General features: G+C 24.8%; 4 protein-coding genes across 6 annotated transcripts; 3 read left to right on the forward strand and 1 right to left on the reverse strand.

The window, feature by feature from the left end:
* The first annotated feature begins 285 nt into the window (after positions 1-285).
* LOC127290801 (tubulin beta chain-like) lies at positions 286-2,787 on the forward strand. The gene is made up of 7 exons (XM_051319605.1): positions 286-453; positions 645-953; positions 1,011-1,129; positions 1,207-1,424; positions 1,515-1,687; positions 1,783-2,096; positions 2,304-2,787. The coding sequence occupies exons 1-7, from the start codon at positions 397-399 to the stop codon at positions 2,488-2,490; spliced, it is 1,377 nt and encodes a 458-aa protein (XP_051175562.1). The 5' UTR covers positions 286-396; the 3' UTR covers positions 2,491-2,787.
* Positions 2,788-3,008: 221 nt separating this feature from the next.
* Positions 3,009-5,738, forward strand: LOC127290800 (rho GTPase-activating protein 1). Of its 2 annotated transcripts, none has more exons than XM_051319603.1 (10): positions 3,009-3,235; positions 3,676-3,783; positions 3,860-4,003; positions 4,130-4,310; positions 4,369-4,587; positions 4,661-4,759; positions 4,831-5,018; positions 5,078-5,278; positions 5,343-5,449; positions 5,514-5,738. In XM_051319603.1, the coding sequence occupies exons 1-10, from the start codon at positions 3,190-3,192 to the stop codon at positions 5,685-5,687; spliced, it is 1,467 nt and encodes a 488-aa protein (XP_051175560.1). In that variant the 5' UTR covers positions 3,009-3,189; the 3' UTR covers positions 5,688-5,738. The 2 variants fall into 2 exon arrangements, with proteins under 2 accessions (XP_051175560.1, XP_051175561.1); XM_051319604.1 differs by having other exon boundaries at positions 3,863-4,003.
* Positions 5,739-6,227: 489 nt separating this feature from the next.
* On the reverse strand, positions 6,228-8,173 carry LOC127290804 (ras-related protein Rab-21-like). Its single transcript, XM_051319610.1, has 5 exons — positions 7,880-8,173; positions 7,613-7,780; positions 7,349-7,467; positions 7,034-7,270; positions 6,228-6,441 (listed from the first exon to the last, which is right to left on the reverse strand). The coding sequence occupies exons 1-4, from the start codon at positions 8,024-8,026 to the stop codon at positions 7,042-7,044; spliced, it is 663 nt and encodes a 220-aa protein (XP_051175567.1). The 5' UTR covers positions 8,027-8,173; the 3' UTR covers positions 6,228-6,441; positions 7,034-7,041.
* Positions 8,174-8,383: 210 nt separating this feature from the next.
* LOC127290802 (SIN3-HDAC complex-associated factor) lies at positions 8,384-15,716 on the forward strand. Of its 2 annotated transcripts, none has more exons than XM_051319606.1 (6): positions 8,384-8,644; positions 11,527-11,623; positions 11,723-11,876; positions 11,962-12,136; positions 12,211-12,328; positions 12,401-15,716. In XM_051319606.1, the coding sequence occupies exons 2-6, from the start codon at positions 11,550-11,552 to the stop codon at positions 13,011-13,013; spliced, it is 1,134 nt and encodes a 377-aa protein (XP_051175563.1). In that variant the 5' UTR covers positions 8,384-8,644; positions 11,527-11,549; the 3' UTR covers positions 13,014-15,716. The 2 variants fall into 2 exon arrangements, with proteins under 2 accessions (XP_051175563.1, XP_051175564.1); XM_051319607.1 differs by lacking the exon at positions 8,384-8,644 and adding an exon at positions 8,764-8,928.
* Positions 15,717-17,272: the final 1,556 nt, after the last annotated feature.

Genomic DNA, 17,272 nt, shown 5'->3' on the forward strand with positions numbered 1-17,272 from the left:
ATTATATAAAATGAAAATTCACATTCAGAACAACTGTCGATATTATTGCATAAATGTAGTTGCTTGGTTACAACCAAAAAATATATTTTTGATGAATTACACATGTATATTGTAAACGGATTCTATTATTTTCATGTTCGTAAGGAAAGTAGTATATAAAAGTTGAAAAAATTAGTAACTTTGTCAAGGTTTCAATATTCTAAAATTTTTATTTACCAAACACAATAATAATAATAATATGAATAATAACACAATAGGAGCTTATAATGAATCGTTCAAATCCGCTTTTGTTCTCCTCTCTTAAATTTTATTATTACTATTAGAATTTTAGTTTAAAACGAACTTTTGATATAGAATGTCGAAAAGTACGTTTATTTAAAAGATAATTTATTTAAAATGAGGGAAATTTTACATTTACAAGTTGGCCAATGCGGCAATCAAATAGGAACAAAGGTATGTTATTTTATTATCATAAATAAATTTAAATTACCTATATAATTTATATTTATGAAACTTGAAAGTAAATTATAAATATGAGGGATTTCATGTAAAAACAATTTTTTGTTAACAAATTAATTTTTTATATATTTTTCTTCATATTCATATGCATATAATGTATAATTTTAAAAAATTTTCTTTTTTAGTTTTGGGAAATGATTTCCGGTGAGCATGGAATTAATACAGAGGGAAAGTATATGGGATCAACAAAACATCAATTGGATAAATTGAGTGTTTATTATAATGAAGTTAATGATCGAACATACGTGCCAAGGGCAATATTGGTGGATCTAGAACCTGGAACAATGGATGCGGCAAGAGGTGGCTTGTATGGAAAGCTCTATCGACCAGATAATTTTATTTATGGTCAGGGTGGAGCTGGAAATAATTGGGCGAAAGGTCATTACACGGATGGAGCAGAGCTTGCTGAAAATGTTCTGGATTCTATAAGAAAGGTAGGCCTTATTAATAATCTTAAATTTCTGTATATTGAATATTTTTCTTTTTTGCAGGAATGTGAAAACTGTGATAGCTTTCAAGGATTTCAAGTTTGTCATTCACTAGGAGGTGGAACAGGCTCTGGAATGGGTACTTTTCTCATTTCAAAAATGAAAGAAGAATATCCAGATAGGTGAATGAAAAAACTTCTTTTATCAAAATTAAGAAGAAAAAAATACTTTAGCTTATAATATATTTCTTTTTTTGTAGAATGATTTCATCTTTTAGCGTGATGCCAAGTCCTAAAGTTTCTGATACAGTTGTGGAACCATTTAATGCAACTTTATCCTTAAAACAGCTTATTGAAAATGTTGATAATACTTTTTGCATAGACAATGAAGCTCTGTACGATATTTGTCATCGTTCATTAAAATTACAATCGCCAACTTACAGTGAATTGAATCATCTTGTCTCGTTAACAATGTCTGGTAAAAATAATTTTCATCTTAATATGAATAATAATTTATTAAAAATTATTATTTTTAAATATCTATAAATAATTTCTTTTGTTTTTGTAGGTGTTACTACAAGTCTTCGTTTTCCAGGCCAATTAAATGCTGATTTGAGAAAATTGGCTGTTAATATGGTTCCATTTCCTCGATTACATTTTTTTGTTCCCTCATTTGCGCCTCTTGTTGCTCCATCTTCTCAGAAATTTTCTGCTCTTTCAGTAGCAGAATTAACGCAACAGGTGAAGAAATGAAAAAAATATGTATATATATAAATATTAGTGTTTTCGTAATGCTAAAAATTAAATTAATTAATTTTTTTTTGCTAATATTTTAGATGTTTGATTCAAAAAATATGATGGCTGCTTGTGATCCACAACATGGAAAATATTTAACAGTTGCAACGATATTCAGAGGAAATATGTCTGTTAAAGAAGTTGATAATTACATGGCCAATGTTCAAAATAAAGAGAGTGCCTATTTTGTCACCTTTATTCCAAATAATATTAAAACTGCTGTTTGTGATATACCACCAGTTGATATGAAAATGTCGAGTACTTTCTTGGGAAATACAACAGCTATTCAGGAACCATTTAAACGCATATGCGAGCAATTCTCTCTTATGTTTAAACGTAAAGCTTTTCTTCATTGGTATGCATTATATTTTTATAATAATTATATAAGTAATCTGTTTTTAGGAAAGACGAAAATTCTTTTATTCGAAAACACACAAAAAAATAGCCTCGTAATTCTAAAAATATATACCTATATTTATACAAAAAAAATTCTTAGATTATATTCTGATTGATTGACATTTTAAACAAAGAACAAATTTTGATATTGAATAAAAATATATAGGTATCTTGGAGAAGGAATGGATGTGATGGAATTTACTGAAGCAGAATCAGATTTACATGATTTAATTTCCGAATATCAACAGTATCAAGAAGTATTGGATGATGATGATGAAAATAGCTATGATTATAATGATGTTGAACAGGAAGAATATAATTACTCAAATGAAGATGGATATGAAGAAGATTAGTCAGCGATGACATTTCGAAATATTTTAAAAAAAATTATTACGTTTATTAAATTGTTATTAATTTTATAGTTTAAATTTTAATTTTAAACTTTAACTTAATGAATCAGAATTTTTAAAATATAATTTAATTTATTAATATCACCATTATTAAGAATTAATTAATGATGGAGAATAAAAGAGAATAATTATAATAATAGCGATGCCATTTCAAGATATTTGTTAAATTTTTATGAATTTTATAATACTTTAGGGCAATTAAACCCTTTAAAGACAAAATAAATTTATACTATTCTTAAATCTTCTTACTTTTATTTATTAAAAAGAAATAATAATTTTAAATACTGAATTATACTTTACAAGATAAAAAAAATTATAATTTTCTATAAATCTGCCAATATTGCTTAATGTTACATTTAAATTTGTATTATTATTCCCGCCTGTTTTGGTGATGTGCATTGTACAACATCTGAATTGTGAAAATGTTATTGTAGAAAGACCCTTAACTCGTAGTTTTAAGACATTTTACTTACTTAACCCTGGTTGCTAGTTGAAGGAAAAATTTGGTGTATGATCCAACAACTGATCCAAATAAATCGCGCAGTCTGAATGGTTTTTTACTTTTAATCTAAAAAAATGACATTTGAGGAAATGATTTTGTAGTTTAGTTCGGCGATTTTGCTTCGGATTTCAAAATAAGAAATGGAAGCCGACTATCAACCGACGCCAAGTCGCCAAGTTTTGACAGGTCAGTGTATTATACACTAATAGTAATGTTGACGCTGCATTAAATATTACAATCTATAAAGAAAGCTTTTTACATATTGTCTATTATGTATCTGTGTATAAAAAACCAAGGCAATTGAATTCACTATTAATAGACAAAATTCTCTTAAAATTATTTTAAAATGTATAGGAGAAATGATTTTAAAATAAAAATAATAATTTAATACCGATTCTCAATACAGAATATGTTTTGTTTTTTGATATTGAAAGAAAATTAGAAGATGCTAATTAGCTATACGAATTATTATTTTATTAAGTTATAATCATAAAAAGTAGTTACTAGATGTTAAAAATTAACAGTCTTCTATAAGTCAGAATTATTCTTTTCTGTATTTTTGAAAATCTCTCCTGAATTCCAGTCACTTGAAGAAAATGGAAATTAATTTTTTTTTTTAATTATAGTAACGGCAGTTGATACTGAAGATCCATATCCCAGTTTATCAGATTATCATGACTATGAACCAAATTTGGAATTTGATGACACTGAATTACAAGCTACGACGACAAATGGTAATGGAAAAAAATATTAATATTGTTTAAATACACTCTTCATGTTTTGATGAACTAATGAAAAATCTCTTTACAGCAGCAAAACTTTTGGAGCAAGGTTTAGATTTAAATGCAAGTGGAGTTGGTACAAGTATAGACTACTTAGAGAGTCCAGTTAGTGATGGAACTATTGAAGAGAATTTTGAAGAAGCTCTCGTAGATGCGCCCGTTATTGAAACTGGTATGTAAAATTTTCTATGTTAATTCTTTATTTACTGTAATTATTTTTCATTATTTTGATTGCAAAATTAAAAATTATTAAATATATCTAATGTTTTATTTAATAATTTTTGTGTTATTTCGATAGCCGCTGATCTTGCAGCCCTTGATAGAGAACTGGCAGATGAGGAAGATTATTTAGATATTTCTAAACATGGTATAGTTGAAGTAGTTGGTGATGATAGCGCTGGACGAAAAATAATTGTTGTCTCTGCTTGTAAATTGCCACCCGTTAATAAAGAAGCATTTAATCATGCTAAACTTCTAAGGTAATTAATTAAATTAAATAAAAATATTAAAATGAAATAATTAAATATAAATTTACAGATATCTTACTCACACATTGGACACGTTTGTTGAACAAGATTATAGTTTAGTTTATTTTCACTATGGTCTTACGTCAAAGAATAAACCACCATTATCATGGTTATGGCAAGCATATAAAGCATTCGATAGAAAGTATAAAAAAAATTTAAAGGCCCTTTATTTAGTACATCCAACGAATTTTATTAGAATTGTTTGGCAAATATTTAAACCTGCAATCAGGTAATTTTTTTTAATAGAAAATTAATTGGTTTTTAATTTATTCAGAAAATTAATTTTATTATTTTTTTTATAGTGCAAAGTTTGGTCGAAAGATGATGTATGTCAACTATTTAGAAGAATTAGCACAATACATTAATCTAGATCAATTAATCATTCCATCTCAAGTGATAGAGTAAGTATGGTTTTTATTTTCTCAAAATAAAATTTAGGAAATGAATAATTGTTATTTTGTTTATTTTTCAGACACGATGAGCAATTAATGAATAAGCATAAAAAGAATTTATCTAAATTACCATCACCTAGTGGAATAGTATCACCAGTTTGTACAACACAATTTGGTGCAAGTCTTCAATTTATTAAAGAAAATAATGGTGGCGATCCTATACCACCAATTGTTCGTCAATGTATTGATTTTCTTAAAACACCAGAAGGTAAATTTTTATCAATGTATTTTTAAAATTTATGCTAATTTTTGTTTGTTTTATTTTAGTTTTAGAGACAGAAGGAATATTTAGAAGGTCTGCTAATGTAGTAGTGATTAAGGAGCTTCAAAATCGTTGCAATCAAGGTTTACCTGTTGATTTTCAAGGTGATCCTCATATAGCAGCAGTTCTTCTCAAAACTTTCTTACGAGAATTGGACGAACCTCTCATGACTTATGATCTCTACGATGAAATTACACAATTTCAAAGTAAGTTAAATAATTTTGTCGAATTATAATTAAAAATATGTTATAATAATATAAATTAATTTAGCTTTAGCGAAAGATGAAAGACCACGAAGAGTGAAGATTTTAATTCTCGAAAAACTTCCTCTTGACAATTATCAACTTTTAAAATATATTGTGCAGTTCTTGTCAAAGGTAATCTATTTAATTTTAAAATTTCGTTCTCAGCGAAATTTGTTCTACATTATTTTTTTTGTAGGTGATGGACAGATGTGATCTCAATAAAATGACATCGAGTAATCTTGCTGTTGTTTTTGGTCCAAATTTAGTCCGTGCGCCTCCCTCAAAAGGAATGTCATTATCTGCAATAGGTCCCATTAATCAATTCATTGATTTTGTCTTTACTTATCAAGATAAAATATTCATTATTTAAAAATTTACTTACAAGTCCTAAGAATTAAATGCAAGTTGGAACAAAGTGAAATTACTTTATAATTAATTTTTTGACTTGTATACTAATTTAATTGTGTATATAATCACACTTATTATTATTATTTATATCCATATTTTTTTCTAATGAGATAACCAAACTTTAAAAAGAAAACATATTTTCTATATCTATATAGTTTAAATTTTATTTTATATTTTTTCACAATGTAAAGTTAATATTTATTTTTTAATAATAATAATAATTATTATTATTTACTCATCGATTTAAAAAATTTTCTATTGTGCACCATAAAAAAATGTGTCACAATAAAAGACATTTTTTACTGTAAAAACAGTACAACGATACTTGTTAATTAAGATCGTATATCTAAATATTTATAAAAGAAAATTTGTTACTGTATACCAAAGATATATATGGAATGTCAAAAAAAAACAATTTTAATGTACAACTTAGAACTATATATAAAAAATTAGTACAATTATATAATTTTTAAAAGAATTTTTTTTATCAGTTATACACAGATCACAGAAAACACTCCTCTTTTAATTAAAATATTTTTTTTTACAGTAAAAATGTATTTTTCGTCAATTGTCAACTATCCATCTAACTTATTATTTGCATTTATTAATATATTTTAACATTCCATTTAAGTTAACCAAAGCCAAATGCACTGATTGTAGAACATGTTCGCAAGTCTTCAAATTTGTGTTTTTTTTATTTTTTATTGCTGTATACCCTGTAACATAAATATCGTATGTACATATATATATTAGATAATGTGTATAAATTATTAGTTAAGCTACACGAAATTTTAGAAAAAAAATAATTCATAAATGTTATCAACTTATATAATATAAAGTAAATAATAATGCGAATCATAAAACAAATATTTTCTCATCAATATGTGTTATTATTATTCAAATAAGTTAATTTTTCTAATGTACATATCATTTATATTTTCTCTGATGAATACAAAAAAAATTTAAATACGAGAAAATTGTTTTCGCACGGTAAAAAATACAAAATTTATATAAGATAAAAAATTAGCACTTGACGTATTTTGAAAATTTAATTCTCAATTATTATATACATATATAAATATATATAGAATATAATCGTTTCATAATTGTTAATCTGATAATGATATTAAACAATTTTAGAAAAAATTTCTCGACTCTTTTCATTTTAATAAAATAATTATTGCACTTGATTGCAAAAATTTATTATTAAATTCTCTTTTTAAAAAAGTTATTTTAATGTTATTAAATTATTTGTAAAGAATATACAATTATTCATAATGTTTACTCCTAAAAAAAATATATACACACTTTATAAATTAGGATCTTTGTGATGAACAACATGAACTTTTGGTTGATTGCGATTCTTCCGTTTCGTCTTCGACGACAACAACATTACGTCGAGAATTATTAGTTTTTGTTAAATTATTTTGCACTTCATCGGCATGTACCATCATACATCGTGTTAAATCAAAAAATACCTCTTCTATATTTTGATTTAATTTAGCTGAAGTATTAAAATGCGCAGCACCAACTTGTTTTGCGTATCTAAATCGAAATTTAAATGAAATTAATTATTTAATTTTAAAGAAAATTAACGCAAAATTTTTAATTAAATAAATTTACTCTTCCGCTTCATCTGAGGAAACATTTCTTTCCTTTTCAAGGTCAACTTTATTTCCAGCTATTACCAAACAAATATCACTTCCAACAATTTTTTTTAATTCTTTAACCCAGTCTTTAACCTTAAACAAAATTATTATTATTATTAATTAATATTCGCACAGAGTATATTTTCTGAGACCTGTAGAAAAAAATATTCTTCTCTAGAATTAAATTTTAGATAATTAATTAAAAAAATAGCATAAAAAGAATCAGTTGAAACCTTACTTTTTGGAATGATGCTTTATCGGTTATATCATAAACTAATATTGCTCCATTAGACATTCGATAATAAATTGGTCCTAACGAATGGAATTTTTCCTGTCCGGCTGTATCCCAAATAGCGAGATTTATCCTTTTTCCATTAATATTCAATTTTTTTCTAAGATATGAAGCCTTGAATAGAGTAAATGATTTTTTAATAATTGAACGAATGGATTATTAATCGAAATAATAATAAAACAATTAAGTCTTAAGTATGAAAATTTTCTTTACCTGTATTGTTGGTTCAGTACTAATATGTTTATCATTAAATTTATCTTCAACATATCTAAGGGCAACTGATGTTTTTCCCACACATCCTTCACCAAGGAGAACTACCTTAAAATTATATACATTGTTATCAATAGATAAACTGGCCATAGTTTTTTTTTAATTTTAATATTAAAACGATTTAGTGATATTTTTCTGAAACATCTTTACAACTGAAAAATATTTATCTTTCCATTTTTTCTTAATGTTTTTCAATGAATCAGAAATGAAAACGTCAAATCAGCTGATGAAAACATTGTAAAAAAAACCGCCGACAGATGGCGGGACCATAATAAAATTTAATTTTTATTTTTATCTCTTTTTAAATAAAAAATTAGTAATAGTTACACTTTTTAAAGTTAATAATTAGTTGTGAAAAAGTTTTATTTTTAAATAATGAAAAATGTTAATTACATTTAAAAATAGTTAACGTTTATTATAAATTGAAACTTCAATTTTTAACCGGAAGTTATAATCCATGGTTGTATATTCATATTCCTAACCGTTTTGACAAAATTAGAATGTGCTATTAATTGTTTTGACATTGACAACTATTTTTTCTTACTTTTATAAATGTTTTTCAACATAAAGAATAATTAATTTTTTTAAATAAATTGAAATAAACATTAAAATATTTTTGACACAAGAGCGCGAAACATAACTCATAGTGCGTTGGGCTGCGTAATGACGTTGCGCATAGAAACTTGTGTCCGTCACCTGTATTGAAAGGTAAGCACAGTGTATTATCCTATATTTAATTTGATTTTTAATTGAATATTGTGGAAAATTTTTAATTAAATTTATAAGCAAAACATAGTTTAGTGATTTCTTTCTTGTCAAACGTATTGTCATTGGTGTTTATTCATATTTCTTAAAAGTATAGCAAAACTTTAGTGTAGCGTCTCTACAGTGTAGACCGGAGTCAAAATTTGGCTTCCAGCTTGACACACGATTTAATGAAAAATTTATAAATTCTGAGTGGAAAGACAAGTTAGAATTGAATTTTATATCAAGTACGTATAATACTCGTTATTTGTGATCATTAGAAGTTTTTTCTTCTGTCAGTTTGTCAACTGTCGGCACTCGGCACGATACGATATGATATATGGCAGATAAACAATAGACGTCAAATAATAAAATCATTAATATTTCAAATATTACATCTATTTATATATATATAGAATTGAAAATTTATTGTAGCAGTGAATTATTTAATTGATTGGTTATCGTTCATTTTGTAAAAATTTTGAACAAGTTGTCAAGTAATTTTTGGTTCAAGTACGAAAAGCGGTTATGGCGGCGTTATGTTGAACACACGTCATTCACCAACCGCACGAGAAACATATATACAAAACGTGTGTATATACATATATACACTGTACTACATATTTATATATTTATTTTCTTTTGTTTTAAACTTTTTAAAAGTTATTATTTATAACTAAAGCTTTTTCATTGTAGTGTTTGTTGTATTCACATACTTTTAATTATCAATCATCCCTATATAGAAGCTGCTACATAATATTAAGCATTTTTTCTGTGATTGTACAATTAATTTTTAATTTTTTTATAAAATACAAACAATAAGATAAGTAAACAAAAATTTCATGATTATAATTATTTTAAAAAGTACAGTTTTTAAATTTTCAAAATCATAACCTATAAATTACTATAATAATTATATTTACTTGTCAGTGACATAAAATATTAATCGTATTATGTAGAAAAATACGGTTCTCTTTTTTAATAATAAATATTTTAACTGATAGGTGATTTTAAACAAATTTTCATTTATAATTTTTATGTTATTGAATCTATTTTTAAAAATTTTTAAATTTCAAAGTGAATTGAACTTTAATGTATATATGTATATAAATATGAGAGTCGAGTATAAAGTTTTGTGCTCGGTGAAAGTAATGGTCACTGCAACAGAGTGACTGAAAATAACTTTTTTAAAAAGTGATTTCATTTGAGTATATATAAAGAGAGACACACACGTTGTCTGCTCTATATGCATCCTTGAAATTTTATTTTGAAAATTAATTTTCTTTGTAAAAAATATTTTTCAAATTTTTTTTTTTGCATTTGATAAGTTAGGCACAATAGGATGAATCTGCATTAAGTTTAACGCGACGTCATTTGTCGCTTAAATTTTGACAGCACCAAATAATAAATTTGAATTAATTTTCAATTCATACACATCAAATTCCCTATATTTTTTACACTCTTCAATACTTTCATTGTTTGCTGATATTCGGGATTGCTATATATTATTTATTCTTTTGTATGAAATTAATAAGATTAAATGAAAAGGAAAGTGCTTTTTTAAAAGCCAAACACTAAAACGAAAATGTTATTTTTAGAAAAGAAATGTTACGACATTTTTAAATCAGACTTTCTTGATTTTTTTTCCAGTTTATTTATACTTTGTGATTATTTCATGATCACATCAAGTAGAAAAAAGTATATATATACATTTTTTTAAATATCAATAAAAGTGACTGCAGAAAGTACTTTTTTTTGGAGTAGATTGTAATTTATGATTTTACCGTTAGGACCATTTCAGGCATTTATATCTTCCCAAAAGCCAAAGTAACAGAGTAGAGACTGAAAGTTTGGATTACCAGGTAATGGTGTCAGGGCTGAATGACATCGCCTAGTTACAGAACGTTTCCTCGATAATTGAGGCTAAATAACAACCGTTACGCAAGAGAGAAAATTGTTGATCAGAAAATTTAATTCGAATTTATGCTCCATTAAAAAAGTCTTAAAAATTTATAAACAATAATTTTATGACTATGAATTACCTTAGACATTGATTAAGCTACAGCTTTAAAAAATACCATTCCATAAGAGACAGGATCTTTTTTTTTAAATTATACGTCTCGGACTTAAATAAATATTATTAAAATATTAAATGTTTAAAAAATGTTAGAAAAATAAAGTGACCTGAAAACCTTAATGTTTTTAGCTTAAAATTTTTAATAATCTCCATTTTCTTAATTTTTTTAAATTGTCAACATTGTTACTGAAATGTATACATGATCGTGTTTGATATCATAATATATATAGGTATATTAAGTTTATCATATCTTCTCTTATCAATTGACAACAATTTTTTTGTATAAAAAATTGTTTTTCCAAAAATAAAATATATCTTGAATACTAAAATGGATAAAAATAAATTTAATTATAAAATTATAATTGCCGTCAATATTTTTTTCTGTCTTCATCTTATTTGGTGAGGCGTATAAAATCCCTCTATATGTATACATATAGGTATATATATATATATATATTAGCAAGCGCGCATTAAACTTTATACTTGTTGCTTACTATTTTTAGATATATGTGTTTTGTCGCACGGCAACTTTCGCTCGTGTGGCAAGATTCATAATATGCACTTGATACATATACATATATAAACACATTTGACATTTTTTAAAATTTTCAAAAATTTTTTTAAAAGATCCTAATGAATTTTGGTTCTAAATTCAAAATTAAAAAAAATGCTGCAAACCAAAAACAGCGGTAGGAGTAAACAAAATTCCCTCCGCAAAATTTTCAAGTGTTTCTTTTTTTTAAATTTGAATAATTAAATTTTGTTTTAGAGTCAAACATCAGAAGAGTCAAAATGTTTAGCTTTCATAAACCGAAGGTTTATCGTTCGAGTAAAGGCTGTTGCATTTGTAAAGCCAAATCAAGCAGGTAAATTTCTAAAAATAGATATAATATGTATATATAAATTATTAATTTTGCAAAATTTTAATGAGAATATATTAATCTGACAATATTAATTATTTTCAGTTCAAGGTTCACGGATAGTAAAAAATATGAAGACGATTTTATAAAATGTTTTGTACTTGAAGAACGACGAACGGGAGAAATATGTAATGCTTGTGTACTTTTGGTTAAAAGATGGAAGAAATTACCAGTTGGCACCGATCGCAATTGGAATCATGTAAAAAAAAATATTTTATTCATGTAATAGTTTTTATCATCTATTTATTATTTTTGTACTAATATCATTAATTTATTATTCACAGGTTGTAGATGCACGTGCTGGACCGGGAATAAAATCATTAACGAAATTTAAATCTAAAAATAAAAAGAAAAAATTAAAAGATGTTAATGAAAAATTGGAAAAAATAATAAAGAAGAAACATGTTTACCAAAAGCGAGAAAGAGAAGATAGTCCAGCGATGAGTGATGATTTTACTGGTTTGTAATATTAATAATTTGTTTAAATTAGTATTAAATTAATTTTTTAATGTAATTTCTCTTTTTTTTTGCAGAAGAAGATTGTAATGGATCTGGAAGCAAAAATTCCAGCAGAGCAGGAAGTCCAGAAGAGAATTGTGATACTATTACAGAAGCAAAACTACTTAACTTGGCTTTAAGTTACTTTAAACAGTAAGTATTTTTATAAATTGAAAATCACTTAGGAATATTTGTAATAATAATTTTTTTTCTAATTTCTCTTAGGGAGATGATTTGTTGTGGGATGGTATTCAAGGGTCGAAATGGTGAAGTAATGATGGATGGAACTTTAGTGAAACCATGTTCAGGAAGTGTTTCCAAACGACAGCAGCAACAACAACTGCAACAGCAGCAACAACAACAACAACAAGAAATTACAACACTTAGGAAAAGTCCATCAACAAGTCCATCGCATAGTTCGGCGTCAACAAGTCCTGCTTATAGTGTGGAATCAGCTGTTGAATCCTCAATTTCAAAATTATCCAAACCAATAATGAATCATCGATTCTACGAATCATCATCAGATTCAGGATATGATGAGTCTTCCAATCAAGGAGTAGGTGAGAGTAAATTAGCTAAAATAATTCAAAATTCTACGTCGTCAATTGGAATTAAAGTCGAACCTCCAAAAAACGTGACACTTAAAACAATTCCAATATCAGAAGCTGTTCGAATAAAAAATGAAGTGCCAATAAAATTAGTTCCAATGAAGCCAATATCTCTTAGTACTAATCTTACTTTGAGTAATCTCACATTAAATGATGGTACTTCGATTACATCTAATCCACTCGTAGATTTTGCTATTCATGCCTCTTCCAGGCAACCGGTTACTAATTAATGTCAGTCACTCGTAGAATTTTAATTTATTGTTTCTCATATTTAGTTAGGTTAGGTGTTCTTAATCATATATAAATATATATATATATATATAAATATATAAAAACTCAAATTTCGAGAGCTACGAATGGGTTGAATTGAAGAAAATATTTATTGATCCACTCAAGGCAAATTGACTTGGAGTGATTTTTTTTACATAATATTTATAACATCCCATTCACAGCTTTTGTTTTCTGGGTATTCATAATAATGCAATTACAGAAAAATACATATATAGTATACATGTATATGTATACTAAATAATTCTTGTATAGTTATTCCAAGATGCCAATTAACTTTTTAATATTGGGTCCAAAAATGAAAAGGAAACAGTATCACACATGCATTTAAAAATAATTGCCTCATTATTTGATGCAAATTTACATTGATCACAAAAGTAATTAATTTTATTAATTATTATATTTTTTAAATAAATCCGAAGAAATACATAATAATAATAATAATAATAATGCTTTATTAACATATTCTTAATAACTTTTGACTTTTCTTTTATTTAAACTTCATAAGTTCAAAAAACACAAATTCCATTTTGCAGAAAAAATTACATTTTTAATATTTGTCCATGTCAATTTTATTTTGTATTGCATTTTTTAAAAATATTTTGTAGGTAAATTTTTATGAAGAATTTATAAACTATATTTTTTTTGACAAAGTCAGTCAATTATATTTTCGTAAACTTTTCCAGCTTTTTTACTTTTAAGTAAAAATAGTTTAGATTCAATAAATTTACAATTTTGAAAAGTGCATTGCTTTTTTACACAAAAAAATTTTGAAGAAAAGAAATTAATAAATTTATACATTAAAAAATTGAATTCTTATTTCTTGTAAATATAAATTTGATTGTTTTTTTTTGAAACTCTAAATTTAAATAGAGAAATCAATTTTTACAACACTTATACAACACCAATTGAAAAAAAAAATTTTTAAAAATGGCTTCCATCTTTTATTTTTTCTTTTAGATGAAAATAAAAATGTACAAAATTTTTTTAAAAACATTTGACTTTTTCTTTTCATGTAAAAATAAATGAAAGAAAAATTTATGGGAAAAAAATCTATCATTTCTATTTTAAGTTTTTTTTAGGTATTTTCAATTGGTGTTAAAAAAATTTTTTTATGTATAAAGTCATTTGTCTTAAGTTTAAATTTATGTACACTAGTGAGTTTTATATAAATTCTGTAAAATTCCTTTTTTGTGTACATTTGTTTTAGTAAAAAATTGCTGTCATATATTTTTGTCGTGACTTAGTTTTCCGTTCATTTTTTTTTGAAAATTTCGTGTATGTTAAGGTAAAATTTTTAACTGTATTTATTGTTTTCGTGTATTATTTATTTACAATTCAAGTTAAAAAATGTATGTTTTATCATTAATATTAAACTGAACGGAAAATGGTTCTTAGGTCAACGACAGTATAATTTTGCTCAAAATGACAAACTTTTTCAAAATTGAAATTTTTTGATTGAATTTTTTTATTGACAATTATCTTAAATATTATTAATTAAATATGAATTAAAATTTAAAAAATTGATAATTTATTAGCAAATTTAATTGTACATTGTTGCAATATTATAATATTACTTATTTCTTTTTTTTGTTAAATCGACTTTATTTTTAAATCGCGAATTGAATATATTATTTTTATTGTAAAAAAATATTCTCTTGTGTATAAACTTGAAGGCATTCTTCTTGTTAGACATGTCTTATTATTTATTTTTCAATTTGAATTTTTGATTAAAGAATTTTACGGTATATGGCAGTAGCTATTTTTGAAATTCAAACTTTTTTTATTTTTTAAATATTGTAGATATAATTATTTTCATACACATGTTATTCTGTTGCAATGATTGAGAAATTATGGGCTTTTTTTACATCTTATCTAAATTTTCACTTTTAATTGTATTTTAATAATTAGCTGTGACGGTTAATACATTATTAATTGAAAAAAAACTTTTGTAATTCCAATCAAAGGTTTTTTCTTTGTAATTCAGTATTTTCAGTTATTATTAATTAGTTATTATATTTAATAAAAAAAACATGTGTTATCGCGTTGGTACTTTGGTATACTTTTTACATTGCAAGAATTAACGTATAGTACAAACTTTTAACTATCATATTTTTGATAGTATAAATAAAAGTACAATATCCAGAAAACCATTTTTTTTTGTTTTTTTTTTGAAAAAGAAACAATTCGATCAATCCACATTTTTAGAACAGTTATATATATAACTTTTATATAATTAGATAAATTCTACGAGAGGAGTGGACTGACACATTTTTTTTTAAATTTTGAACAACAAAAAAACGAATATAAAATGTAATAATATTTCAAAATTCACAAAAGAATAGTCGAAAGATTTTGTATGTATATGAGCAAAAAAAGCTTATATTAAAATTAAGGTATAATTTTTTATATTGATATACCAATTTTTAGTTTGTAATATTAAGATATAAGAAGTTTGTTTTTATATAATTGGGGCTTGCGAATATAATAATAATAATAATAATAATAATATCGACTGCAAGTGAAGTGGGCACATAATTAATTTTCTCGGGATAGAAAAATATAGATGATGAAAAAAAATTAAGGATGGATGTAAATATTGTATTTGAGTGGATCTCGCCCGCAATTTTTTTTTTTTTTTTTTTTTTAAATAATTCACAGACTTTTAACATCTTATATAGAATTTTCTGAAGAACAACTCTTTAATAATGATTGTGAGACTGATCGATATATTAAGGAAATAATTTTTATTTACATACAACATTTAGAAATAGGGAAGATTTATAAGATCCATATTGTAAGTGAAATTTTTAAATAATCAACAAATGACTGCCATACTCGTTAACTCAATGTTTATTTGTTAATCTATAAACATAATAATATATTTGTACATATTGTGTAAGCATTAAATATCTTTGCGAATCGAGGTGTGAGATGCATAATTTTGGACAGATTTTTTTAATTTATTTTTTCTCGTTAAAAGTATCAGTCACACAATATTGTGTACGATTTTTACATCATTCATCCCCCGAAATAAGGCCCTGTTTCACTAATCGTCTTTTGTATATTACATTAATTATGTAATCGATCAAAAACTGATCGGCAGCTACAAAATATATATATATAAATATATATATTTAAATTTATTGTATTAACGGATTGTGAAAAGAAAGAATGCTTTTCTTTTAAAATTTGAATGAAAGTTTTGTGCCAGTTTCTATGATGTTTTTTTTAGTAATATTATAGTTAGGAAGATTTGATATTCTGGTAAAACCAAATTATACATATGGAGAAATTAGAACTGCGTGTATGTGTATGTATGTATGATAAAAAAAAGAAAACAAAGAAAAGCGAATGATTTTGTATAATTTTTCTATTGTGCTGATAGATTATCGACTGGCACGAAAGGCTCGTTAAATATTTTTTAACGCAATTAATTTCATTATAAGATCGACGTCCTGTGATATTTAAATATCAAGTAGAAAAAGAAAACTATAATTGTTGCTACAACCTATTAGATATTTAAATATTATAAAAAAATGGAATAATATTTAAAAGCACAAAATCAAGGAACCACTATTGTGGAGAAAGATTTATTGTTTTAGCAATCGGTTGATCTCAATATGTTTACTAATAAATTTGTAAAAAACAAATGTTTTAAATCTTTTTTTTCAATGGAATACATAATTTATTTTTATTTGCACAAAAAAAGCGTTGCATAAATTATGTATTTTTTCATATATGTATATGGATAATCTTTTTACAACGAAATGTATTTCTTATATTTTCTATTATTATAATCCTCTCTATAAATAATATATAGATTATACTGTTTTTAGTGATCTGATATTGTATAAGTTAATTATATTTTATAGATGTCTTATAACAAATGCGAATATGCTTTTTGTAAATTGACAATATTTTTTTCATCTATCACAGTAACTATATGTAAATATAGTAATATTCCATTATATTTTGTTAAGCATTAAAATTAAAGTATTGTGTAAAAAAAATAATTTGTGTTTATTAAAAAAAATTACTTATAAATTCAGTGGAAATTTCTCTCTCTTTTTCCTTTTTTAAAAATAGTTACTGTTTGAATAAATTTTCAAATATAACACACGTAGTATACCTATTTTAAATTTGACCACGTTAGTTTCATTTAATAAAGGTCTTTCTCCAATAAGATTCTAACAGCATG

Source organism: Leptopilina boulardi, unplaced genomic scaffold (assembly GCF_019393585.1).
Source record: "Leptopilina boulardi isolate dan_hultmark-lab unplaced genomic scaffold, ZJU_Lbou_2.1 LbouV2_80, whole genome shotgun sequence".
NCBI lineage: Eukaryota > Metazoa > Arthropoda > Insecta > Hymenoptera > Figitidae > Leptopilina > Leptopilina boulardi.

Coding starts and splice junctions, on each gene's coding strand:
- LOC127290801 (XM_051319605.1), top strand. CDS start 397: ATGAGGGAAATTTTACATTTACAAGTTGGCCAATGCGGCAATCAAATA. Junction 1,130..1,206: donor AAAGAAGAATATCCAGATAG/GTGAATGAAAAA, acceptor CTTTTTTTGTAG/AATGATTTCATCTTTTAGCG. Junction 2,097..2,303: donor CGTAAAGCTTTTCTTCATTG/GTATGCATTATA, acceptor AAAAATATATAG/GTATCTTGGAGAAGGAATGG.
- LOC127290800 (XM_051319603.1), top strand. CDS start 3,190: ATGGAAGCCGACTATCAACCGACGCCAAGTCGCCAAGTTTTGACAG. Junction 3,236..3,675: donor AAGTCGCCAAGTTTTGACAG/GTCAGTGTATTA, acceptor TTTTAATTATAG/TAACGGCAGTTGATACTGAA. Junction 3,784..3,859: donor ACAAGCTACGACGACAAATG/GTAATGGAAAAA, acceptor ATCTCTTTACAG/CAGCAAAACTTTTGGAGCAA.
- LOC127290804 (XM_051319610.1), bottom strand. CDS start 8,026: ATGGCCAGTTTATCTATTGATAACAATGTATATAATTTTAAGGTAGTT. Junction 7,781..7,879: donor GTACTGAACCAACAATACAG/GTAAAGAAAATT, acceptor ACTCTATTCAAG/GCTTCATATCTTAGAAAAAA. Junction 7,271..7,348: donor TCCTCAGATGAAGCGGAAGA/GTAAATTTATTT, acceptor ATTTCGATTTAG/ATACGCAAAACAAGTTGGTG.
- LOC127290802 (XM_051319606.1), top strand. CDS start 11,550: ATGTTTAGCTTTCATAAACCGAAGGTTTATCGTTCGAGTAAAGGCTGT. Junction 11,877..11,961: donor CCGATCGCAATTGGAATCAT/GTAAAAAAAAAT, acceptor TATTATTCACAG/GTTGTAGATGCACGTGCTGG. Junction 12,329..12,400: donor GCTTTAAGTTACTTTAAACA/GTAAGTATTTTT, acceptor AATTTCTCTTAG/GGAGATGATTTGTTGTGGGA.